This window comes from Bombus bifarius, unplaced genomic scaffold (assembly GCF_011952205.1).
Source record: "Bombus bifarius isolate JDL3187 unplaced genomic scaffold, Bbif_JDL3187 scf7180000007996, whole genome shotgun sequence".
NCBI lineage: Eukaryota > Metazoa > Arthropoda > Insecta > Hymenoptera > Apidae > Bombus > Bombus bifarius.
The window spans coordinates 3,002,875-3,030,716 of record NW_022884376.1 but is presented as its reverse complement, the minus strand read 5'-3'; the positions used below and the strand labels follow the sequence as shown (position 1 = coordinate 3,030,716).

The 27,842-nt window shown below is 44.1% G+C and overlaps 1 protein-coding gene across 1 annotated transcript in view; it reads left to right on the top strand.

Annotated features, from left to right (window-relative positions):
- The window catches only part of LOC117205899 (probable G-protein coupled receptor Mth-like 1), a 153,925-nt gene that overhangs the window by 48,533 nt on the left and 77,550 nt on the right, over positions 1-27,842 (top strand). The window contains exon 4 of the mRNA XM_033444726.1: positions 9,089-9,167. Coding sequence (XP_033300617.1) covers positions 9,089-9,167 — 79 coding nt within the window. The remainder of the gene's footprint in view (positions 1-9,088; positions 9,168-27,842) is intronic.

Here is a 27,842-nt window from a genome sequence, read left to right as displayed (position 1 = left end):
ATCCTCGTGACCTCGATTAAATTCGATCTGGCGTGAACGATAAAACGCGGGATTTGTAAGACGAGGTTTATTAAGATTTTCTTTGGTGCAAGTTAAAGCAAAAGTTAAGTTGGAATTAATTAAGGTAGAATCGTATTACGATGACACCCAGTGGAGTTACGGTAACGTCATGCGAATGTCAGTTATCGGTGGATTTCTATTTGTTGTTAAATTTTGTCAATAGTGTCGAAACTAAAATTTAATGCTTTACGATATTTCATCGACATCCGAAATTATTGAATATCCAATTACAGTATTTAGGGGCTAGAGACACACTTGTGAAATTTTATTAGTATGAAACGTCAAATTATAAATTGGAAATTTGAAAGATTCGAGGGTTCTTCGGTGTCAGGAAGTCGCGTGCCACACCACGAAATAAATGCCAGTCACTTGTAAATTAGGACAATTCGGGGCGGGCAAATGCAGGAACGATGTAACCGTAGGTTTGTTTTCTTTGGACTTGCATCGAAGGGGCCGCGTGTGCACGGTATACACTGCGTAATGCATTCTTTCAGCGAATCACATTACCCGGCACACCTTCCTCCAAACAATAAACTCTCCGCTTATTTATCTCAATTTCACCATACGCTTGCATCGAGATTGGAAACTCCGATTCGTTAATCGATGCAACAAGAAAAAAATCAAAAACCTCGCCAGACGTGACCGCGTTTTGTCAAACGAGCTCGCAGTTATCGAGATAGACCTTTTCCCCCGAGCATGGTGCCGGTGAAACGCGTTGTAAATTTCCTGCGCAGCTTCGATAGCGAACGATTATAGTCACGATACTTTTTCTCTCTTGCCCATCTTTTATTTTTTCGTTTCGCGTTTCACACTCCATAGGTTGCTGCGCGTTGCTGGCCTCTCGCATTCGTATTTCACGCGGGATTTATACTAGCAATCCATTTCGGAATCTAATATTCGTCGCATCAGTTTTATCGCGGGCTTGATTAAATTGGTTTACAGGCATGCGCAGGTGCGTTGTTTGTCGGCGGTGCGCGACAGTGGCCCGTTTGTAAACGGGTCGAAGCGGAAGTGAAATGGAAAGAATCGCTTCGAATGGGCCGGTACACGAGTCAACGATAATTATTAATATTGTAGCGGATATATCGTTGTCGGCGTCGGATTTCCGCGAATAACCAACTTCGTCTACCTTCCCCTCCTCCCTCGTTCCTCTTTTTCTCTCGTTTTACCTCGACTTCTGTTTCTTCTTCCACCGTCCAGTAACTTGGATTCGCAAAATTTGAAACGTCTAAATGTTTAGACCGATTCATTTCCTGAAATCATTAATCTCCGCATTTCCGTTACATAAATTTTTCCCGGGTCGCGTTCCACCCTCCCCTAGTAGCTAGGCGTTCCGTTTATTTATTCACGTTAATCGTTTACACGGCCGGCGTATCGTATCTCCTCGTCGCGAAATGATTTTCGACGTCGAGGGCTGCGTGGCACCAATTAATTCCAGCCGGAATTATGGATGTAAAGTACGCACCGGCGAAACGCTGCTCGGTTCTCGAAATAACGCGAACGTTGCCGTAAAATCCCTGAACACTCTCTCCCTCTCTTTCTCTCTTTCTCTCTCTCTCTCTCTCATCCTGCCCGCGACCGATAACTCGTAAAAATGGTCGATCGTAATTCCATGGGAAAAGCGTACGACTTTTATTAATCCTGGCGAATTTATCCGTTTACTTACGCCTGTAATACGCCAAGACGACCGAGTATTTTTGTTTCTCTTGTCAAAGCCGCTCTCGATCCTCGAACCCGTTCCTTTTTGCCTGGGTGGTCGAGCGAATTTTTCGAAAACCCCGTGTCAATATGTCAACATCGTGTGATTAGAATATCCGTTGTGTTAGCGTTAGAGAAAAATTGGGTCGACTTATCGATTAGAAGAGCTTTAATCTTTTATCTACGTTTTCTCAAGGTTTCATTCATACTTTGTGGGAATTAGAATTCGATCGATATTTCTACGATTAGGAAGTACATCCATCCGTACGTAGAAGTTCGCGAATCGTTCGACAAAGTTCAGTAGAACGATTCTGCTATCAGGTTACTTTGCTGACCCTAATCGATTTGCAGAATTAACAAATTTGAAAAACGAACGTGTAATTCCGCTCCAGGTGGCCTGGTGGTTGATAGATTTTGCAAGAAAATGACATCGTCGTTCGTGGAAAAATAGGTCTCTCCTGTCTTCTTGTAACTGGGACAAAGACTGTGTATCTGTTGAGGGATTTTAGGTAACTAGATATTAGCGTTTATAACGATCCTCGGGCTAGCCGATCACGTACTGCGGAGACGCGTCGGCATCTGGTAAACATCCTGCCCGGAAAATAGGACCTGCGTGTGGCGAGCTACGGGACAGAAACCGTTGGAATGTTTATTGTCACGGGTCGCTACAAATCTTTCTTTTAAGGAGAGCTATAGGGTTACTCAATGCCTTTGTTAGATGGAGAGTTCGTCCCGTTGACCGCGGCTACGTTCGGCGACTAATTGTCGCCTTGAGCCCAAGCTCATTGTCACAAGTCTCAAACAAATACAATTGGGTAGAATGACGGCAAATCGTTTAATTACAATGTTTTTATGGATTTTCCTGAGGTTTCAGAGGGAAGGCACCGGTGTCCTCTTATCTCCGACATACTAATATCATATAGTCGTTATTAATGCGTAAATAATAGGGAAAAAAGAAGAGACTTGCGTTTTATCGATCGGAAAGAATACTTTTATCCTCACCTCTGTAAGTATACATTACCTTAATTAAACTCTAACACGGTTCAGTGGACGGACTACTTCACTTTTTCGACAAAAGTTTAGGTAGTTGGTGTTCGGGGAATCAAGTTGGTCCTGGTACGCGTCCACAGTGGCTGCGCGTGTCGTTCTTTTCGGGCTTAATATTTCAACTGACCGATAGAGGGTCCCCGAGGGCCTGTCGCTAACTTTCATAACTCATCGCCGCGTACCAACCCTTTCCGGGGGAACGAGAGCAAGCGAGACAGCACGGCACGGCGCGGCGCGGCGCGGCGAAGGGTTGCGACGCGAGGCGCGTTGAATCAAACTCTAATCCCATCTAAATCGGGACTACGCGATAAATCCAGTATGATTTAATTACGAGTCGTCGCGGTGCTATTCCCAAGTATTTAATTTAATCACCGATGTTAATGCACCGACATTAATCTCCGAAGTTGTTGCTGTCGGCTCACCCTGTCCATTCAGCCACGCTGAGGTTCTAATGAATTTCTTCCGTCGAAGACGCCAGACCACCGATAAGTTTCGCGGCTAAATTGACCGGGAATGAAGTTAACCGTTTGAGAACGGTACGCGCTTCTTGTGGTATTCGTGACCAGCACGCGGGACTCTACTAATTCCGTGTTTGGACTCGGAGGATCGTTGAAACACAGATCGTAGAGATTGCCGGGGGCCAGGTCTGTAGAATCGGTAATTTGCCACGCTGGCAAGAAACAGATGTTGAATGGGCGATTCGTGATTAGAAGGCAGATCGGGCAGTCGATGGACTTTATCTAAGGACTTGATCGAATTCCTACGGGTAGATGGAATTAGTGAATGAACGCTCGCAACGAGACTGTAATTTAAATCTAAGAAACGTACGACTTTTATACTAAAATAACGTTCATTATTGTAATACGGAATCGCGTTAACAGTAGCGGCAGTAGTCATTATAACTTAGATTTTGTAGCAGAAGGGGATAAGAGATAATGGATAAAATCTGTTAAATAAGGAATCAACCGTTACTTCTTTCGAGCGTGTAATCGTAACCCATCGACATCGTGGCAACGATCCATCAGGCTCTCAACAAGATCGAGGAATCCATGGAAGAAGAAAAATAAAAATTTGGAATCGTTTATAGATATCGCTTATTTCAGTCGAATTGAAACACAAACAGATGGTATAATTTCCCTTACACGTACGGTACTCGTGAATCGGTAGGTAGGCTAGAATTATGCAACGATTAAAAAATGATAAGGCGACGCGTTAAGAAGGAAATCGCAGTAAGCGGGCTCATCCGAGACATAATTCAACCCTATGATTCTGGTCGTCTGAATAACCAAGAGCAATCAACCACGGGGAGATCATAAATCAAGCAGCGATTCTACGAGCAGCAGTCGGGTAGTCTTAAGCTGCATTATTCATGCAGCGTGCAGAAACAAACTTCGGGCCAAGTTTCACGTTCAGAAGCTCGATCCGACAGATCAAACAGCATCACGCGAGCAACCCTTTCTCCGCATTAGCCTCCGCGAATCTCGCTAATGTCTCGAAACGAAAACGTTTCTGCTTGGAACTGAATCCAAGCGCCAGCGAGGTAGTGGCTAGAAATCGATAGTGTTTACAACGATTCAAGGGGTGCGTGCATCGCATCCCCTGGCAATTAGACGATCGCGCGAACGAAGAAAAGGATAAACGACGGGTCAAGGCGGCGCAATCTAATTCCAACCCCCCATGCAAATCGAGGCTCTTAACTAGCTGACGTTTCAACCCTTGACACTCGCCCTCGCGGCGCCATGGGGTCGTAACGCAGCAACCGGCCCGGTTCCTTCGGTTCTCCTGACTTAAATTAACCCTCGACCGCTTTCCAAGCCCTCTTTCTCTCTCACGTCACTCGTTATTTCCCCGTTTCCTGGTCCCGGTGTTGCCTGCCGCTGCGCCCAGGGTCGATTTCAACGACCGGCGCCAAATTACTCGCCACGATAATGGAAGACATTGCAACAGCCGAGTGAATGTCGATGGTGGCAATTTTTCGAAATTTTATCGCGCTTCTGTTAGCTCGCTAGCTAATTAGACTGTGGATATTTATGCACCTATGGGAAATTTAAATGGGCGAAGCTGTACAGAATGCAGCATAATATCCACAAAAAAAAAAAGTATAAAATATCCAACATAGAATAGTTGTTGTAATATATCTAGTAAAAATAATCTTCTACGTAGATACAATTTGCGTAGTTGCATTTATAAAGGTATACATTTGCATGAACATCCTTATTCGAACCATAATTAGTAAAACGAGGAAAGTGTTTACGTAGATCGCTTCGTAGATAAATTTTACGTTCGACCTGGAAAACATTGGATCCGAAAAATTTCATTCAGTGCATACGAATGGAAACCGTGTCAGGCTGTTAATCAGAGCCTGACGAAGCAGCGGCGTCACGGTGCTCGCAAACAGCGATTCAATCGGATTCCTCTCTGGGAGGCGTTCAACAATCCCATTCGGAAATGCGAAGTTGCCGCGAAGAAAGGAAAAGCTCGATCGCGTCCTGGGTCGCGGTGCAACTGCATTACCATATCAAAGGGGTCTCGCGATATCGCGAAACTCTCGAGCACTCTCGATCCAACTATCGCGCCGTTTCTTCCGAGCGTTGTCACTTTCCTCTCTGTTCTCCTTCCCCTTTCCCCGTCCTAATTCCGACAAAGAAACTTGCACGATTGCTTGGAGGCGGGAATCGCTCGTCGTCCTTGTCGATCGAAATGGGAAACAGGAATGGAAACGTGGAACAAACAGCGAGACGCGGTCTTCTCTCTGTCCAAACGGCGAAACAGTCGCCGTAAATTTCGAAAGAAGAGCGAAAAGGATGGCGCGGCGTCGGCACCGGTTGGGCACGGTTTCGGGTTAAGCCGACCGGACCCACGCGCGCCAGGGTGTGTCGTTGCCTGTTCACGAATAAATGTCGTCGGAGTTGTAATTGCAACGAGGCGTAATTAGTTTTGGAAATTTAATTATTTCCGGGCGGGGCGGGCGATAAACGCCGCCGGCAGAAGCCTTTCGACGAAGAATTATCGGAGGACTTTCCCACGTAGCAGCCGTTAATCCTGCTTCGAGCAACCTCGAACCAATGGAAAATCGTCGAGTTTCGAAACCTCCGCACCTCGACGCGCTTTCATCTCGCCCCGCTGCCTCTCCTCGGCTTTTCTACATCGCGTAATCCGTCGACAAGCGTCATTCGTTGCTTTGTTAATCAACCTCGAACGCCTTAGGACACGTCTAATTTGCGGGCTGGCGGCGAGCCGCGTAGACGAATGCGTGCGTACAGTTTTACAGAGAATCGATTTCCAGTCGGTGAAGAAATTGCCAACGAAAGTCGGGGGAATACGCGATGAGGCTATTACTCGTGTTTAAGAAAATTGCCTTTAAACGTCGTATTATCGCATGAATTCTTCAGACGGTTTTAATTTATCCTACATAGGTACAACGTGCGGCTCAATGTACTTTAAGCGTCGAGAAGAGTTCTCCTGAACGACACGAGAAAAAAGATAATATTGCTAACGTCGCTTGTTAGATTATGGTTCTTCGACGCTCTTGTGACACGATGAAGTCTCTAAATCATGCAGAAACGTATGTGCGTACACTTCGTCCAGAACAGTGTTTGCATGGCTCGTAAGAAGGTCAGTTTGTTTGCACCATACGATGTATTTATTTTTTAACACGTAGGACAAGAATGAAACGTAATCGCTAAATGCGCAGTAAAATTTTCCAGCGCTTTATTGCAATAGAAGTAACCTTTTGTGCGAGCCAAGGTATATTTAAAAAGATCTGTTCCGTCTGTTATCGAAATTAATTCTCTCGCGCGTTAAACGCTGACTCTTCCATATACGAACCTACAAAGTTCGTGCTCACGTAAGCGAAACCAATTGTTCAAGGCCATCCTTGAAGGTGTTCGCTCTCGTAACATCGATTTCTCACATTTTTACGCCGAACGGAACGATCTCGCGTTAACGCGTGTTAATTGCCCCTGCCACCGTACAGTTATCCACGTACTTGCACATGAGAAAAAAGAGAAAAGATCGCAATCGTAAATATTCGCGATCGACGGTGCATAACGGGTGAATGCAAATCGCGAAGCGGTTACAAAACTTTCTCATGCGTCACCGGCATTCCTTGAACACACGTTTCCGCGCTTTGTCGGTGTGACATGTGTACAGAGCGAAATACATAACAGTGGTCCGACGCGAGCAAATATACCGTTAGTATTGCGAACGGGACTATTGCTTTTCTTCTACGGACTTGTGTTTCCATTCGAGATGATGAAGCATATTCGAACGATTCTTTCCTACATCCTGTCAAGATATGCAAGAGACGTTGATAAAAGAGGTAGCGAAATACGTAAATTTATCGAAAAATTTAAGGCACGCTACTGGCAACAATCAGAGGATCGTTCTGCGTGTTACTGCGATTTCTGTACCTGTTCCCTGCGTCTGCATTTCTTCCTGGTGACTGTCTTAAAGTCGATATATCGATAATACGTCAATCGCGGATTTATACAGAACTTTCTCGCTTCTCAATATCTCAGTAACATCTCGTATCCACGCGTATCATAAAATCGACGATTTCATTTCTCCTTCGAACTTAACAAATTTCATAAAGGATCAAAGAATACGATTGGATGGAAAGACGCAGCAAGGTTACTATAATAGAAGCTTTCAAGAAGCTGCAATGGCTCTGGTTATCTTTAATTGTTTTCAGCCATGCCTTCAAGTAGTCACGTAGTATAATACGATTTATCGAGACGCGAAAGATGTTGGAAATGATAGAAAGCAAGGTATAAATGCACGAAAGAACGTTTTTACGATACTTTTTGTATATTCATAGCGCACGAACTGATTGCTTTGCACAGCGGCCGACTGTCGCGTTACAACCTCCGTTTATTGGAAAACACCGGTGAACCAATATTGATCCTGCGAATAGTGGAAAACAGTCGATGTAACGTGCGTAACAATACCGTGATACGATTAAATATGTACCTACGGCAATTCAATTCTATTAATTTAGACGTGCAAGCAGCCCCGTATTTGTCCAACCATTCTCCCCTGATCAGCCTATTACATCGAACAAACAAGCGCGCCAACCTTTTTGTCCACGCCGTACATATTATGTAAACCCGCGTCGATCGAGTTTTCGGATATTCATGCACGGCTCGTGGCTACGTTTTACAAACGGACCAACCTCGACGTCTTTCGAATGCGCCTTAACCTTTAGTGGGAACAAACTGTAAAGTTTCTTTGCTCGCCACCGACTATTCTTTTGACGAAGGGTGACAGGCCACCCTACTCTTCGTAAGCGAAGGGTGTGCTCCGATCGAAAGGATCCCCATGCGCGTGTGTTTTCTGTAGACGCGTGGTTCGCGATTGCGTTTTCAGAAATTAATGGCCAGCCGCGGTCTGAATTTCCACGCTCGTTGTATCCGCTGCCGCGATCTCTAAGAACGAATGCGCACGACAGCTTGAAAAATTTATCCAGTCCAACCGGTGTTAGCCCGGTGTGCGCTAAACCGTTCCCAGTCAACCGGCCGTCTTTTCAAACGGATCTTTACAAAAGCTGTCTTTCTCCCCCGAAGCTTTGTCTGAGGCCCCCCGACATACCATAGACTGGAACCTCTCTCCGCCCCTTTCCCGTTCATGAATCTTTGAGAGTTCATCGCGGAACCTGGGAATCAGCTCTGTCTTCTTTTGTTTCGACGGTTTTGGCGTTCCGTCAGCTGGGAACAGGCGTCGGAAGGACGGAAGAGCGATCAATGAGATCTTTTGTACTTATACCGGACTCGTTGATTAGAGAGATCTCCGTGGGTCCTGAGAATTTGTAGGTGGCACGATTTTAAATATGGCAATTTCGAATGTCATTCATGGAGATGTAAATTTCTGATCGTAAAAGAATTTAAACGGTAAGATTATAGAGGGAAAAGCGATTATCAACGCGTTAATTATAACTTTGTCCACTGAAATACATAGTCACGGGAGGCCAAGCGTGGTCAATTAATCAGAGTGATTAAGTTTCAACGAATTGATTGCTATTATGTGACTGCAGCTCGTTCTATAGCGAATAAAATTACGCTGAATCAGGAATACAAAAACTGTATTTGCATTTTCTTATTTCCACGATGGCGGAACATCAACGAGTCGATCAATTTTCTTTTTACATCTCGTGTCCATTAAATTCCCCGTCCATTATCCGTGGGAAAAATAATTCTCTCAGGAGCGAGAAAAGCAACAGCTTTAAGCTCCTTACCCATTGGTAAAGAGGTTTGTAACGAAGTCCATTTTTCTCGTTCTGTTTCAGCAATCATGGCGCATTTCTTTTTCCTGGCTGCGTTCTTCTGGCTGAACACGATGTGCTTCAACATCTGGTGGACGTTCAGGTGAGTCTTGCTCCCTTTTGTCTGATCAGCTATAGGGTGCAAAGAAAGAAGATGGGTATAGATCTGTGGCGGAAGATTTCGCCGCGTGTGTACTCTTCCGTGCGACTGCTCTCGAATCAAACGACTGTACCGCGTTAAGATTTATTTGATCGAACCTTCTTCCTATTTTTTCTTTTTTAATTTTTCTCCGCTCGAAAAGCTCCTGGTTTTTACACACGCCACGCAAACGTTTCAGATATACTTTTTAAAAATGAAATACACGAACAGCCGTCACGTAGCAATTAAGCGTCCGTTTGGTGGACGAGTCCCGTGAACAGGGTGATGAGGTAAAAATTATGAAAATTCGCGAAGCGTAATTGGCAGAGAATTTCAGAAGCGAAACGAGGTTGGTAACGGGAATGTCGAGGCCCCTGTCCCGAAGAGAGAGAGAGAGTAACTCTGGTGGTTTGTGCGTACGCCGTTAATTAACACCGGGTTGCAGGTTATCGACCTGGCCGAGTTTCGCGTTAGCCGCGTTGCCTCGTGTCGCATCTTCGATCAGAAGGCCACCACTCGTTACCTCGCAATTATGCAATTGCCACGTAATTACACAATCTATAGCGCGCTCTTGGCAAATAATTCATCGCGTTCGCGGCGAAATCCCTCGTCAATCTATCGAACAGTGAGAATTATTCCATTACAAAGCTATATGCTTGATAACGAACTCAGTTTCTGGAGCCGTTACTTTTTTCTCGTGACTATACTGAAGCAAATTCTCGCGGGAAATAATCGTTACGCGATATTAGTCCGAACGTTCGATGAACCGTAACTTTGTACGTTCTCATAGCCTCTTCGTCCAATATGCGTTGCATTAAACAACGCTAATGTCGCCTATCGAATTATCATAATTCATTATTATCCGGTAATAACGGTCTCTAACAGACTATGGAACTCGCGGTTGACCTTTACCCGCGAGAAACGGATAGAACGCGCGCAGCACCTGCGAGAAATTACGTCTGGCGGTATGTTTCGCGGTGAGAACGCGTTACAGCGAACGTGAACGCGGGTGCGAACGTTGAGGTGGTTAGAACGATGATCTCCACCGGAGTAACAGCAGAAGATCGTTAGTGGCCGGATCACGTTTGACTCGAAGGATCGAAAGGGGACGAAGCAGGCCGTCGCGTCGTCGCGGTGAGAGATGGGATCAAGATCACTCGGTCGACTGGTTAATGCGATGCAACACGGTCGCTATAACGGGCCCTCCATCTCTTCTTCTTCTTCTTTTTCTTCTTCCTCTTCTTCTTCTTCTTGTTCGTCGATTTTGTCAATTTTTTTTCTTCCGATACTGCCGAGTGGCTCATTTCTCACCTTTTTCTCTCGACAGCCTTCAACTTCTTTTGTCTCTTCGTTCGTCTTCCGAGTCTTGCTGCTCGTGTGCCATTGTTTCTCTCCGTTTTTATCTCTCCTTTGGTTTTTCTTTCTCTCTTGTTGAGTTGTAACATGTAAGATATTTCGCTTCACTAGCGAGATCTGTTCGATCGATCGCGTATTTCTCGATCAGGTTTCGGCGATATCGTTTACTAATTTTGCAAAATCCTCGAGGTTTTTCGCAATAATTAAAAATGATTCGGTTTTGAAGAATTATGTAGCCGATCGTTATTTAAACGTTCGCGGATTTACAGCTTAAAAAATGCGGAGCTTCAAAATGTCAGTTTTAAAGTTTCAACGATTCGAAGATTAAGAAATTCGAGAGTTTAAATTCGGAGAGTCTTTTATTTCATTTGTAATTTACGTTAATAGCTACATTTCACTACGGGCTTATCTCCGATCTACCATCGCGGTGTTACGCGGTACACTGCATTCGCGAAACGATTCAAAAAATAGCTGCTCCGACTGGATGCATCCGCATCAATGACTCCGACTTTTCTCTGTTCCCCGAGCGTTGTACTTTTATCAGCGATTTTCGCGTGGGATGCACACGGCCGAAACGTGTCAGCGACACGTGCGCAACCCGTTGTATCCACTTGTTGAAGTGTCACCGACACGTTGCGTTCACGCTAGCTGCTCAGCTCCGTGATTTTCCAGCCGGAAAATTAGCCCGGTGTCATTTACCGCTGTGCAGCCGCGTTTAGCGCGATGCATCCTGTCGGATAACTCGTTTCATCCACAGTTTTCCTCCCGCTGCAAGGTCATTGCTTTCATGCCGCCACTTGCTTGCTTCGTTTAGGTTTCACAAAGATTCGAAAGGAGCTTTTCACAGAAGAAACAGTGACGCAACCTGGAAATAACTTATCGAATTTAATTAGCAGTATTATGAGAGTCTTCATAATTGGACGCATTGAGCAACGCCGGCAAAAGGTACGACTCTAGGCTGCTTGGAGAACGATTACGTCACTGACTAGTCTATAGACTGGTACCTCTTATAGATTGGCCATCGACTGAATTTCTTTGTTTCTCAACTCATTACCCCCTGAGTGGTTTAAGTCCATTAATCCTTACGTAGGCAATCAAGCGTATAAGGAAATCTCAGGTTTTGGTATTTTAAATCGGTGCATAAATTTCAACGTAGAGACATTCACGGAATAACGGTCTAACATAGTTTTTAATATTTTAATAATATAAATGCAGATACGAATCTAACTGTTCGTATTATAGAACTGGGTTAGATTGGAACAGACTGGCTCAATAATCTTTGGTCTTGGTGTTGTCTTTGATATCGATTACGTTTGAATTTCGTTATTTCTCAACTTACTACAAGCTGTTTAAACTGTCGCGTATGTTTCGCTGCGGAAATATCCAAAGAATGGGAATTCGAAGTTTTATCCTTCTGAGAGATACAGTTGGTGCATTCGGTGATAAGGAAATAGCAAGTACAATTAAGTACAATGTACAAGCGCGATAACCCCGAGCGAATAGACGATTCCATCGCGTGGAAATTTATGCGCTTAATTGCTGACTGAGATAGCTGGTTTGATGCGTCTGAATACGCTTGCTTCTTACACCAAAGGTGAGCTCCTCGAACTTGCTCCTTACGACTAGTCGCGCGTACGCCTATTTTCCGAGAAATTCTTCAATTACCTAACATCTAGCAGCTTCCCACGGTCAGTGCAGTCGTTGCACATAGACGTTCATGTAAGAGAACATATACGAAGTCTTCTAACAGGGTTGACCTCGTCGCTCGCAATTCCTTGCTACCGCCGATGCTTCTGCTGTTGCTGGTTGCGCTCTCGACTCTCGGCGGTGCGTGCACTCAACGAGAGAGCGTTCCTTCTCTAAACGAATTTGCATTCTAGAAGCGAACTGGTTCGTCGAAAGATTCGCCTGCGAGAATCAATGAGAGTGTCCTTTTATGCTTGTTCGCGAGCTTCTCGGAGATTTGGCGAATTTTCAGGAGAAAAATTTCTCCAGGAAGAAAGCCAGAAAATTTTTCGTTGCGAAAATTCTTCGCTGCGTCCACGTTGGTTTCTCTTCTCAGGGTAGAAATCAAAGAGATTTCTGAAAGAAGCTTTTCTAATCGGTTTCGATCGCTTCGAGAGTTTGGTCACGAAGATCGAAAATATCCTTCGAAGGCTTAATGGAATTCGGTCGAGCGAAAAAGCAAAGACTCGTCTATGAACTGGAGCTACGGCACGATCGGTCATTGTCAGCAACGAAGAAACGCCTAATCTCGATGCCTGCCTGCGAAACAATGCAACGACCAGGCCGCAGGCACAGGACAGAACGGAGAACAAAGGCGGAATGTGTCGTCTGAGGCTCGTGGTCAAGTGTATTAGCCTGTGACGGTGTAAGTACGCGTTCGTGTCGGTCGTTAAGGTCTCCACTGTTCTCGAAGAGTGGCTCATTAACTTCGTTTATCTCGTCCCCGATAGCTGCATCATGGACTCCACTTCTTTGGCTACACAAGATCGTACTCCTCCGCTGCCAAGTTAATAGCATCCACAAAATTCTAGATAGCGAGGAAATTCCTAACAAAATTTGCACGTCGAACGATTTTCGTTTCTATATTTCCTTCGACGATCTTTTCTTTTTCGTTCTTTAGATACTTTTAGATTGGAATTCATACAAGAGTTTTGATATCAAAATTTATACACATAGCAAGTACAGGTTAACCCCGAATAAGAATTAATTCCACTCCCGCTCAGAGATCAAATAACTGTCCTAAGATTTTCAAGTAGAAATATAGAAATAGGAATAATTTTCGAAACCCCTTTGAGATTTGTAATAACTGTGCGATCGAATTCCCTAGAGTATATTAATCGAATATATTGAATTAGTCCGACAATAGTCTCTCGAATCACAGAAACTAGAACGTTCTGTTCTAAGCATTAGAGCGTCTTACGTTTTATATGATAAGATCGGCCCGATACAAAGTCTGGTATACTTCGAAGTTAATATTGCTGGAGGCAATGGAGATCTATATGCATAGATTCATCTTGCGCTAGGTCAAAGATCCGGAGCGTAGTAGTCGGAGCAGATGGTGAATTGATAGAAACGAGCGGAATCTGTAATCGGCGAAGTGGTCGTTGCCAAGATTCGTTTTCATAACGAGAAAGTTTACTTGCGTCGGGCGTGTAACACCGTCGCCCGAAGGCGATACCGGCAGAGTTGGCAAGCATGGCGGCGAAAAAGTACGAGGAAAAGGGAGTTTCGGAGACGCTTCGGGGACGTGATCAAGAACACCGGCCGGTCTGTCGTGGCGCGCATCCCAACGAAGCTTGATTAAGGTCCCTTCTGTTCTCGAACACAGTAGCTCATTAATTCCGTTATCTCATTTTCTGCAGTCACCGGATCTCTTGACCAGTGGATCGAATCAATTGCCCTCGTGTCATCCCCCTCTGTCGAGGGTCTGAAAAATCCCAAGAAATTTTCATAATATCGTCCGAGAAAGGCTCGAGTCTGTGCTTCGGTAGCGACAGAGAAGCGATCTAGTCGGTCGGTTATAAATAGATTAATTCTCGTTCATCGACAATTTGTTAGGGCGTCAAGTTGATGCCAACAGGAGCGTGACCTACATCCACGCGATGTTGGCTGTACCATGTTTCTAGATGAATTTCGTAACGAACATGTAAGTACGTTCAACCTATATTATGATCAGATTTCGTATCAACTCGTTGTTTGTACTTACGTCTTTCTTAAGCGTCGTTTTAAAATCAATCTTTGTCGCGTATCGTTCTTGGTAGCTATCCTCCAACTGTTTCCAACAGACTGTCTTTTATTGTACGAACCTTCGTCAAATCGATGACGAAGTTGATCTTTGCTACTTCGGAATTGTTGTAAATATCTAAACCTCAGAGATCTAATACGTCGCTTAGCGATTGTTCCGTGTTTTTCAAAGTCCGCGTACCAAAAATTCTCTCTTCGTACGACGAGGTTAACCCCTACAGTCATCGTTCGTGAAAAGGGATTACTCACACCTAGAAAGAAGCTAACTTTCCTGCTTAAAAAGTTCTACAAATCCAATGCAATCGTTTTCCTGAATTGTTCAAACTCTCCGTTTCGAAAATTGTCAGCTCGTTCGGCGAACCGTTTAGGTCAATTCCCTGGGACGTCCGATTAAGTTAATTGAATTAAACGGTCTCCGCGGCTCCCTTTGCGTCCTCACCGGAAGCGCTGCTCGAAACGCCCTCTTCTTTCGTTCGTCCACGTAACACCCACGAACACTACGGATTACCAGAGGATCTTGAAGAGACTTCCAGTTCGATGGCTTTTCAGCGGAAGAGCAGATTCTACAGCCGCGAGCAAATTAGTTTAACCCGGCGAGTAGGTTCGTAGTCTTCCCGGTCCCGATTCGGCAAACTTCTTCGAGGGTTCCTCAGTTCCTCGAGACTGTGGACGTGACGGCAACAAGATATCTCGCTGACCGTCACGTTTGCGGTTGTCCCTGTCGGTTTACCTTGTAGCTCTCTCTCTCTCTCTCTCTCTCTCTCTCTCTCTTTCTCTTGCATCTGCCTACGAGAAGAGAAGAGAAGCTTCGTGGCCGTCTTGGAAGCGACGCAAAGTCGTTGATCCAGCGAGTCGAGTTCTCCGAGCAAGTTTCGTATACATACTCCGCTGGTTCGACCACCGGACCGGTCCATTTCCCCTGCTCTGTTGACACTTCTCGACTCGACCGAGTTCAAATATTGCTCCGGACCAGCCGGCGCGGCGGACCGTGTCGAGGACAGCGTCCACGTGGTTCCCGAACGGAGCTCGGTTTTGTCTGTGGGTTGCTTTGAAGCGTAGTATTCTGTAGTACGAAATGAAAGATCATCGGCCAACAGATACGTGTTTTACTTTATTCCATCTTCTTCGAATGAGGTAAGACGCTTCTGGATAATATAGTAGGATTAAGCGAACATTTATTTTCACCAACTTTGATCCTCTTCCGTGCCAGTACTCCTGCGCGTAGCAGGTTAGCCGAAATGTGGAGTTTAATTGCCAATCGCGTTAAACATCAGACAACGCTACCATTTAATCTAAATTCAGAAATTAACGGCAACGCAACCAAAACGAACCAAACAAAAACGTAACAGGGTAAATATTTTGGTTAATATTTATTTGGGTATCTGGAAAATGTAGGGAAATATAGGAATTGAAGGAGGTTTCAGGATCCTCCGGTAAAGATATCGAAGTTATGGTTATAAATAATTAGATTGTATCACATTAACGTATTTTGTTTTGGTACCATTATTAAATGAAATTAGATTTCTGCGAGTTTATTCTGTGGCAGATGCTTCGAGTAATCGGAAAAAGTATTTCGGAAAAACGATATAATCTCGAACTTACATGACCAGCGGTACAAGGAAAGTTTGAGAATTTTGTATTTCATTTATTTAGATCACGGTCGTTTATTTGAAATATCACAATCGGAAGTAGCAAAAGATTAAAGAAAAGCGACGATATAAAAGGGATTGAAAAATTCCTCTTACCATTGACGCGTCTATCGAAAGAGCATGATTCGATCGATGTGGAATAAAATTAAAAGTAGGTGAACCAGGTATAAACCGAGGATCTACGGGGACTCGCGGTGAAAGTGTTTATAATCCATCAGCGTAGCCGGGACCGCGCCTATTTCTGTTCGCCATGGCGATCGTACTAATCCCCGTGGAAAAATTTTCTTGGCACGGACCACGGGATTCGACGGAATCGCGATCGCCGGCCTCGATGGAGTATATTCGAACCGACACCGAGGTATCCGGCAGTTCGTCGAAGATCTTAAATAAAACAGGAACAATTTGCGAAGCTTAAGACACGGTCGAAATAATTTTCTATGAATTTATCGCTATTCTTCGCCCTTTCTGAACTTCAGAGGATGAAACGAACCTCGCAGAAGCAAAAGGTAAAGCGTGAAAGCTCTATGAAGCGAAAATCAAGTCGACTCGGCGAAACTGTCTCGAAACGAAGTTACAATTCGAGGAGCGGAAAGGAAGAAGCAATCGGTGATGTCTGATTGGAGCCCAATCTAAATATAATCTCTCGTTTGATACACAGTAGCCGTGGGTAATAGCATTACCGCAGATTACTCGTTACGGGAGCAATCTAGCGACGAAGCTCGAGGAAAATCGAAAGTGTAGCGGATTCGCAGGAAATCGGAGGAAAAGATAATCGAAACGTCGAAGGCGTAACCGGACGTCCGTCGCAACGACTTTGACGGCAACGTTGTTTCTTTGCTATTTCCATCTGTCTTGACTCCCTTTTTCTCTCTCTTTCTCTATTTCCTTGCCTGTCTCTTGTGGCAGGGATCAGCGAGCTCGCGAGGTTAACGACTTGGTCCGTTGCTTCTTCTTTTCCTTCGTCCATGGCACTACGCTCGTTACGCGTTAGATAATGCATGCAAATTGCATTAAGTCAACGTGACTACCGGTTCTCGGGCACGGACGATGTAACGTCGCGTCGTCCAGCTCTATCTTTTTCTGGCTCTACCCTCCTAGTCAACGACCTGTCCATGTAAAGATAGGACGAATCGTCAGCGCGTTTACCGTTGCAGTTTCCAGGCCAATCTATTACGCCGACTGTCAGCCAGCTCTGAGTGTATTATAGATGTTCCGTGAGCCGGCCAGTGAATCACTCGAGACGTTCAGAAACATCGAAGACGAGATGCAGCGGTGGCACCCTTTGAACGGAGACTCTCGTTCCGACTCGTTCGCGTGTCGCGAGTCGTATTCGTTGCTCGCAGTTTCGTCGAATCTTGGCTCGCTCTGTTGGTCGTGCGGCTTCTTTGCTCGTCGTGCTTCCTCCTCGTCTCCGTGGTCCTTTCACGAGATCTCGGCGTGCAATGGACGCGCGGGCTCTCCTCTCTCTACAGGCTTAATTACTTCGGAGGCAGAGATACCCAGTGTTGGTAGTCAGCTAGTCTTGCTTGAGACTGTAGACGGGAGTTCTCGTTTTAATGTACGGCAATTAGGAATGCCTGGAGCGCGGTGTAGATAAATTGCCAAGTATTAGCGGGTAAATTGCTACATTTCGTTATTGCCGCGTAATAATGATAATCTGCGATAATTGACATTCGCCGGTGGATGAGTTATCCTGCGTCGATGCGTTTACGCCAGTTCTCCAATTATTTCCTCTAATTAAATCGCGAGCAGATAGAGCAACGGTAGGGTTGGTACATCGCGTGTCGATCAGAGGAGGAAATTACGTTGGAAATAAGAATAGTCGAAAGTGGAGATTAACCCTTTGAAGCAGCGTCCTGAAACTGATGGTGAATTATCCTCAAGTGGTACTCTACTCTGGTACTCTACAAACTACTTTCAACAGTTTTTCGTAATTTAAGTACATTTACTATTATTACTAGATATTCTGCGAGAAATTTGACGATGCGCAAAAACAGATAACACGTCCACAATATACAGCTTGTGATATCCGAAAGATATCACCGCGTACGTTCTATTTTGCATAGACGTTTCCAATCTGTTTACAACCGACAACGTATCTACACAGAAATATTTTTATTAAATCATCACACAATGTCCAAAGTGAAAAGAACCGCGTAAAATACAAAGTTTCAACTTCAATTCGACATAAAGTTGCAAATAATTAAACTTCGATTTCTGTAATTACTACGATGCTGGTAAGAAGACTAGCGTAAGAAACGCAGGTTTGTTTATCGGCCGAAAGTGTCTCGTACACAAATAAAACAATGTAGCAAAGGAAAGTTAAGTAGACGCGAAAGAACGGTTCTTCGCTGTATTAATGTACACTTTGATTGTCTCCATTTGCGTTCGTACGGTGCGCCCAGCAAAATCTACGTTCGTAACTCTGGTGTTTTCTGGTGGAACTCGACGACCTATTCGTTGTTACGCACGGCCATTAACTGGCAGCCGTGTGCTCGGAATTACTCGAGTGAATCACGCACGCCAGTCCGGATGTCGATGAAACCGGCTTCCTTTAGCCCACGTTACGTCTGTACCGATCGTGCGGATTATTCTATCGATGGAATTTCAATCCCCGCCGTGTTAATACGCTCGACGATACGATCTTTGTAGCCAGGGTTATTTGCATTTTACCTGACCCTCGATCCGCCACTTATAGATCTTTAATAGCCACCGTGGGCGTCGATTAAAAATACTCGCACGATGCTAAAAAGAGCTGCCACGTTGTCGAAATAGACGGACGATGATCCACGATTAGCGGAGAAAAAACAGCTTTAGGTGTTTCGAATGGTTGCTTGTTCGAGAATGATGCAGGAGATTGGTCTCTAATCCGTCAATTCATTGCTCGTTTGAAGCATCTTCAATAATCTCAACGAATAAAAAGGGTAGTTTGGAGATCGTAGATAGAATTAGAACTAGTAGATCAAGATAATAGGTTTTTCTGATCCATACAAGGTACGATAGAAAAATAATGAAACTAAATCTATCATACTCTTATCTACTGTACGGATATGTATCAAGAACTACAAGTATCTGCTAACAAGAATTTTGACAAACGAAGAAATGTTAAATTCGTGTTATATTCGTGTCCAGAATTAAAGTTGAAATTGAAAATTCAACATCAAAATAGTGTTCAAAGTATTTTAAACGCATGTATGAATCTCAGAAACACTGTATCAAGTATCTCGGAGATTATTTCAAAACTGTCGTCTCGTCCATTAAATGTCTTACTTCTTGTTAGCCTTGTTACTTTCTTATCTCACCATACATCGAGACAGTCTACGGTCAGAAATCGACTGCCTAAATTAGGAATATTATTCAAACGCAAAAGTTTCACGACGAAAAGCGGTAAGACCTATCATGAAAGAACTGGAGACGGCCAAACCAATTACTTTGAAACTTCCATTTGTCCAAACGCGGCGCAACGCCTTTAATTGACACGGCGTCACGCACGGTACTCTCCTCACGAGGATCTGGTAACCATCGGCTGCTAACCACATCCCGTATGAACGAAAAAAGCACCGTAAAAAACCCCCATCCCCTGAACAACCCCAGCTTAACTTAACCCAGACCCGGATCTGTTAGGCAGATACGGTTCTCCCTCAAACAGAATCTTTATTTGACCGAGTCGTAGATATCAGGCTGGCGACTGCAAACGTCGTTTATAGATAAGAGAAATTACCAAACGGCCAAAGAAATTGCTTAGGGCCAACACAGAGTTGTTGTATCGCGTACGTCGTGGTTGTTAACACCGTTCGAGTAAATCATGAATGGTCGTTAGGATTTGGACTATGGTTCCCTAGAGACTAAAGCTTCGAATTTCTCGGGGTGCAGTGCCAAGGAATTGCGCCCAAGTTCGACCATCCCCTAGACCTTTCTCTCTCTCTCTCTTCCTCTGACCTTTGGATATACGCGATACATCTTTGTTCTTGCTCGAGGACTACGTAATGCTAGACGTTCATCCGTATTTTTGGTCGCCAAGATTTCTTGCTGGGTACACGTTGCTGGCATTTTTATTGACCGTCGTTGAGTCTCGTTTGGACCTGCTTGTACGTGTTTTAACTCGACGCTAGAATTTTATTAACCCGTTATTGCGCCACTCGTTCTCCCGAAACTGGTTTCACATCACCTTTACCGGCGAATAAAATGTACAATTTGTGTCAAAGAAATGTAGGAGTGTGTGAGAGGTGTATCGAAAAATATATAAGCGAAAAGGTATGCTTGAGTGAAAAAGAGGGTCGTTCCAATTCTCAAATATATATCGTTGTAAATGTAAAAAATTCTTCAGAAAAATTACGATAATTTTAATTACACTCTGCCAGTTTCAGCGTTACAGCTGACGGACTTGTAGAATGATCGTTTCATCGGTACGCTAACACGTGCAAATACATTCGTAAAAGTTTCCTTCTTACCTGTCTTCGGTCAGATTGCGTGCTCCTAACAATTTAACTTCTGCTTTCTCCAAGCGGACTTAATGAGACGTCTCTATCGTACCTGAATCTTAAAACGCTCTTTACAAGCGAGCGTTTTATATCGTCGAGAAAGGACATCTGCTAGCCATTCCGTTACTTCGTTCCATTCGAATCCATACAACTTTCGCGAATGTCATCGGTTAATACAATAATCTGCGAATAGAACTTCTACGTATGCTCGACCGCATGTAATCAAAGGATTAAACCCCTGTTAGCACACTTCCATTTGGCATCCGATTAGCCGGCTTTCCCCTGATATCGCTTTATATCTAATACGTATGCGTACAGGCAAACCAGGAACAATAGTATCGAAAGTAGTACCACCGTGTGAACTCGTAACTCGTGACCGCGTCGTTGTCGTTTTAACAGAGTGACTAAGTGTTAATACGTTTAGACGATCGTGGCTTCTCGTACGCCGTTAATCTCCAATTCCTCCCTTCGTTTCGTTTGCATACGTCGACCTACGGCTAATTAACTGTTCACGGTTACACAGTTTCGCCATTTCGGTATTGAAGCCGACCGAATGGCCGTCCTAAATTTCTCCTCGTTATCTCTTTCGCGCTGTTCACATCGTTATCCCTGGTCGATCTGGACGAGGATGGCCCCCGACTCGCTCGTGCATGGTGGCGAGACTCTCTCGTTACACGCATGATTTGCGCGCGAAGTGAACACGCGTAGGAGAGGATCAGTGAGGAGTTGCATATCCTTTGCATCAACCTTCGTCGAGTTTTTCTAGTCCTCGAAACGGTGTCTCGACAAGGGTTCGACAGCGATGTACTTACGCGGAATTCCTCCAGTCGTTTCTTTGCCGATGTCGAGAAAATGAAGTGGAAATTTAACGAAGATGTAATGAATCAAAGGGTATCGTGTTTGCAAGTTACAAAATTTACACGAGACATAGGCAAAATTGTAGTTCAACTTGATCGTGAATCATTGTACACTACGGGCTAAGAGATTCGAATCATTACGACTTATATATCAGAGTATTATCATCTACATGTATTTTATAGCGTTCATCGAAAATTGCAATCATCTCGGTCGTTTAGACACTTTTGGATAATACTTAAATACGTTACAATTATTGCATCACTGTGTTAGTAAAATATAAATATTCATATCGCTCAATGAGATTGTTTTTCAAGTAAAATAACAATTTTGTATCTTTCGTCTTCTGATTCAGAGAATGCCCCCAAAAAATGGTCACAGTCATCCTGCCCGCCAAAGTATTAATACCAAAATTTGTAAAATTGCAATGCTGTAAAACAAAGTGAGATGATTTAGAAACTAAGGAAAATGATCCCTAACTTCTGAAAGGTCGAACGAACTAAATGAAAATTGTGGTAAGACCGGTTCAGAGAGATTTAACCTTTAGTTGCCTGGAATAAATCGCGAAAGATCGCGAGATAATCGGACTAATTATTGTTTCATATCCGGCAATTTCGAGCACGCTGTGCGTGAAATGAATCAGGTCTGAGGTCTGGTTCGATAAATCAGTACGGGGACGAGTTTCGGTGATGGGGGAAAAGATAGGCGAGCAGATCAAGACTCGTCCTACACGCCACCGTACCGCGAAAGAGGCCAGTCGATGGAATTACGAGAGTCCTTCGTTTATAAGTCTCTGTCTGTGACAGTGAACTCTTGGAGCGTGACATTGTCACGGATCGTGTTGCACGATACGCTCATCTTCCGTAACCGTGGCTCGTGATTGCGCACTTAGCCAGTCAGCCGAGGTTGAATTTCAACCGGTGCGAAACGCTTCGCGATACCGCTACCAGTTTTCTACGATTGGCCATTAGATGGTTTTCACGGAACTTGATTGAAACTGATTGCAGAGTCGTTGCACGATCGGCTTTACTAATGACGTTTCTTCTGGTATTAGATACTTGGAGATATAGAGACATCGTCGCCATATATCGATCGAGCGCCGAAGATTACGCGTTAGAAGTTGCTAAACGAAGTCTGCTCCAATTGCTACAATTTCTTTCCGTTTTGATTTAGGATTTAACTTTCTATTAATTTCACGCATAAATCTTTATTAATAAGAAATTAAACTTTCTTATAAATGCTACGTTACATGCCTTTGTCGACTAGGAATCAGAAACCGTATCACAAATTCATATTACAAAACAAGAAATTGAAGAACCTACGTAATAATAAATTTATCAGGAAGAAAGTAGGAGAACGTTGGTCTTAACGTTAACACACTTCTTCAATTAAGCTTTCACTTAATTTTACTTGCTAACACAACAGTTACTCGAATATGCATTCCCCTTTGGTAACCCTCACATTTTTCACGTACCGCGGTTCTTGTGTCGAAACTATTCGCATTCGCGAAACTTCAGAAACCGTGGACGATCCTTTGACAAGATTTTGGAAACAGGTCAAGCGACTCTCGGCCGGCACAAACGCGAATCTCCTCCAGGCTCGTAGGCTCGTTTCTTACCGGTCGCAAACTCGGTAACACGGTAACGCGAGGGCACGAGGAAGCAGAAAGTGGGATGAAAGAGCGGCAAAACGGTGGGAGAAGAGAGGGGCATGTCGATGACCCCGGCCTCAGGCTGCACCTGCATCACCTGCGGCCAGAGGCAACCCGTCGACGGAACTCTGACGATCGTCGCCGTTCGACCGTGCGGTGAACTTGATCTTAACCGTGAAAAAAGTTGCCCGGCCATCTGTGCCACGGAGAGGAGGAATTTCAAGTGGCGAAGCGAGCGCGTGGAGCTGCGAAGGACACGCGATCGCATCGAAGAGCAGAATGCAACGCGGAATTCACGGATTTAAGCCATGCGTTTCCTCCTTCGTGCGTAAACATCGCCACCCATATCTTCGTCCGTACTTTCGATATGGCTCATTAACTGCTTGCTCTCTGGCATTCTAAGAATTATTTACCATACGTGGTTTACGAATTGATTACTTCCGGTGATTTCTGTGTGGTACTTGGATACTATGGAAAATTACAGGCTAAGTTATGACTGGTAATTTGTTGGCATTTTTGTAAATAAATCTCGGCATCGTGGGTAAGCTATTTCGCGACCATTCTGTACTGGATATTTCGTGAAATTTACATTATGTTATACATAATTGGTAAATTGTTGGAACTCTTGCGAATGCATCGTGGGATAGAGAGTAAAGTGCAGATATGAATTATGACATTTTTTTTTATACCATGGGAGGTTTCGTACTTCAGATTCAGGAATTAATGCATCATTCTATAGACGAAGAAGTAGACGATTAATAGAGTCCTCGAGCTCTCCAGCGAATGCTATAGACGTTCTCTCAAAGATGATTAATGCCATGCGGTGGTAGGCCATTTAAAATACCATATATACAATCTGTCGATACGTAGGTAGATGAATAGTGCAGAAAATCACTATGCAGAGTAGCGAAGGAGGTAGAGTATTCTGGTGTGTATAAGATCGAGGCCGAGTTACCACTAAATTAACACGTTCACAGTCCCGTGACCCATACGCGCCTCTCGGAAATCAAACTGATCAAGTGCATCGAGGTTAGTATCGTGTACTCTAGCTCTAAAATGAAGACATTTCCGAGAAACAGGGTCGATCAATTTGCTTTCATTCGCAATCAAAAATCATATACTCTTTTCACATAAAAAACACGAATATTCTGCTTTCGTTTATTCGTTACTCTTTCGATAAGCTTCGTAGAATACGTGTGCATCGTACAACATGTTTTTCGAAATATTATCGAATATACGTGATATTATACGATACCTGATATTATATGTATCTTTGGTTACCGTTAGGTGATTATTATATCGCAATGGACAAAATTCATTCTTCTAGTACAACCATCCAACTGCCTTACTTTCCCATATTAAATATAACAAAACAAATTTATCACACCATTGATAGACAATGTAGCTCCATCGAGGCACGTGTATCATTTTTCTGAATGTATAAGAAACAAGAGCTGAATATGTGTTATCGAACACGTGTTGAGAAACACGGTGTGAATAGAAAGATAAAGTCTCTGCCTCTGAATAATAAAAGTTTCCACTTCTGTTCCACTTACACCTCCATATTTTATATTCTTTTATATTCTACATCTCATTTATTCCAGCGGATGAAAGCGGCCAGCAGTTCCTCCGGTTGATATTGCGTCGTTTCCTGTTCGGGGTAACGGTAACACCGTACACAATTCTCGTGGTGCAACCTGTGCCTAAGCACGCAGATCTTATCGAGGCGAACGAGTCGTGCACAAACGCTCTCGTTCCGATCTCAGCCCGATTTTCATTGTTCTCCGCGAAAAGTGCGCGTAGCCAGAAGCTACGCAGCGAGAACGCTTGCTGCTACTTTTCGTACCGTTACGCCACGTGCTCTCGAAACTTCGATAAAGCACCGGTAACGCGAGCATCATTGTCTCCTTCCTGGGACCAGGCGCGAGACAGGAACGTGGAAAACCACTTCGTGACCGTGGAACAGAGATCCCGTTGCAAATCAAATACAAAACTCTCGTACGGAAGACACGGAGAACAAGTACGAACATAGTGTCTTTGCTTGACGTTCATATAATAAGTTTTATGAAATAAAGATTCAAATATCTATTGAACTAGTTGTTCGAGACTCACTTTTGGCCGTCTTTCTAACCTTCTCTCTTGGTGCTGCAGTGTCGCGGACGGATCGTCTTACATGACCGTCGATATACAGGGTGGTTGGAAATTGGTGGTACAGGCGGAAAGGGGGTGATTCCAGGCGAAAAAAAGAAGTCGAAAATATATGAATCGAGGTGGTAATTTCAGGCGAGGCGCTGTAGGAAAATAGAACGAATCTATATTACGGCCCAGCGCTATACTAATAACATCGTATATGCAATTGGTAGCATTTTGAATTCAACGAAAGTGTTCGTACGCTCAGCGTGATAGTCGAAAAAGAAAGCATAGCACTCACGCGATGGTGGGCACGTTTACGAGGGAACCAGTAGCTTTACGGGAAGTGGCGTAGAAATAGCGCTCTACCTAATTGTTCGTCTAGTAGAACTCGGGATTATTGCGATCTCGCCTTCGTTCCCTGTGTCCACGTAGAGTCCACGAATTTCCTCGTGGAAATGGGCAAAGGTGGTTACCGCGTTCCACGAGCCGCAACCACCACCGGACGATCCTCTCGATTTGTTTACGCACTTCGTTAATTAACCTCGATAATTGGGTACGTGCCAGGCATGCGTTACCGTGTCGATCGCTTCCGTTCTTTCCTATAAAAGAGATATTCAAACGAGTGGTAACTTTTCTCAGGTTCTCGCTAAAAAAAAAGCTATCTCGATAGCTTTTAAAATTCAGTGAATTCCATCTCTATTGATTTTCTAGAAATTTAACAAAATTCAGCTTCTAAATATTATCTTTCTTGTGTCAAAATCACGCGTCCTTTAGTTATTACCTTGCAAATCACGAATGAGCAGTTCTCGTTATTTCGATAAGGAAGTGAGCTGGATGCTCTTCTCTTTTCCTTCTTCTTTTCTTACTTTGAACATACTCCGAATTTCCACAACCTATCGAATCTATAAGAAGGACATCATCGGCCCATATAATATAATCCACTAAAAATTCTTGTATCTTCAAACCTCGAGAACGAGACGTTCCAAGAACAGAAACTTCGTTTCGCGTCATAAAAATGCATCCCACCTGCCAACAGTACTACGCTCGTACGTTCCTCGTATCATCTACCTTTCAGCCACTCTCGTTCAACCCTCATTTCCAACGAAGAACACCGAATTCCTGTGAAATTGTACTAAAAGCCATTTGACGGCCCGTGCATATTCCATACACGTAAATGCACTTCGTATGCAAGTATCGTGCGAGATGCAGCGGCCCCGTGGGCTTCTTTATTTCGAAAATTCCACATTCCTCGGCCGGAATAATAGCTGGCTGTCGTTCCGACGATTCATCCGCGAGCAATCTCGCGTTCGTCGCGTCGTGACACCCGCGCACGAGCCGATGAAACGACGCGAAGAATGCCTCTTTCTCTCCGGAGTCCATCCAACGTTTTAATAAACCCACGCCGGTCTTACCCCTTGGTGAACGCCCTTTGACCTCGTCTCTGTTTTCTATGGGAAACACGAAGTCACGAAAGGGACGACGGAAGCTCTTCCGTGGAGAAAACGTCCCAGTCCAGAGCGCTGTGAGAATCGATCAAAGGATAAGATTGAACGTTAATTGGCGACAGGAGACACGAACCGTCCGGACTGATTGCTGTAATCGCTGACCCATTGTCGTTCTTTATTAAATTAAAGGGAGTAGAACGATACGTAGTCGACAGTGATTCTCAGAACGATATTAGTTTCGTATCAAACTGGCCTCTTCGAGTTTAATTCGATTTTTCGGGTTCTGATTCCGTTTGATTAAACATATTGGTTAAGTGGCTATTGCTGTCCTCGTCGGTTCTTCGAAGTTTTAATTTATAAATTCACTGATATTATTAACTTGGAAATTATTTTTCAAAAAAGTCCTGATATTGCTTGCGTTTTTATTATTAACGCGTACGATTCGTTATGAGAATAACGAACATTGTGTCGATTATATTATCGTTTAGAAGTCGTTTAATATTCGTCGAATATCGATGTCGTTTAAATAAACGCGAACGATGGTGCGTTTAAAATTAACGAATGCGTCAAGTATCAGTAACGAGAAATATTTGGAATTTCTTGTCAATATACTATCTCGATAACTGATCATTGACCATTGAGTAACTCATGGCCAGTTGCCAAGACATTGGTATATATGAAATTGAAGAAAGAGATCCAAGTGGAATCAGTTGACAGAGCAATCTCTTAGCCGGAATATACGATTTGATTTCTAGTGTCGCTAAACCTTTTTCCCCTGGCGGAATCACGGTTTCTCGTTAGACACGACACGTTTTCGGAGAGAGGAGAGGAATACGCGTCGTCGCGTCTCCCCGCGGATCATGGTTGCCAGCTCGCGCGAACCCTCCAACGAAATAATTGAATAATTCAGGCAGAGTCGCGTAGTGCGCCAGTTTGCGAAGTGTCAGGCTCAGCTCGTGGCCACGCACACGGATATTCCGGTCGTATAACCGGCTGTTTCGGTGTCGCTTTTCGCGTCCGCTTGATACCGAAACCTTTCTTCCTACCAGCCAACGAATGGGACAGGTTTTCGTGCTAAAAGGACACCCGATACGTGGAAGCTTGTTTAAGAGGACACTTAATACCCTGTACAGATGGTGGCCGGAATTTCGGGGCTGTTCTTTTCAATTCTTCTCTTTTTTTTAACCCTCCTCCGTACTATATTCCATTGGTCGGAGTTCCACGAACTCTCTCTCTCTATATATATACCAGTTTGTTTCCACGTATGTTGATTTTCGGTCGTAAAAAAGTGATTAACGTTGTTTAAAGACTCGTAGCAT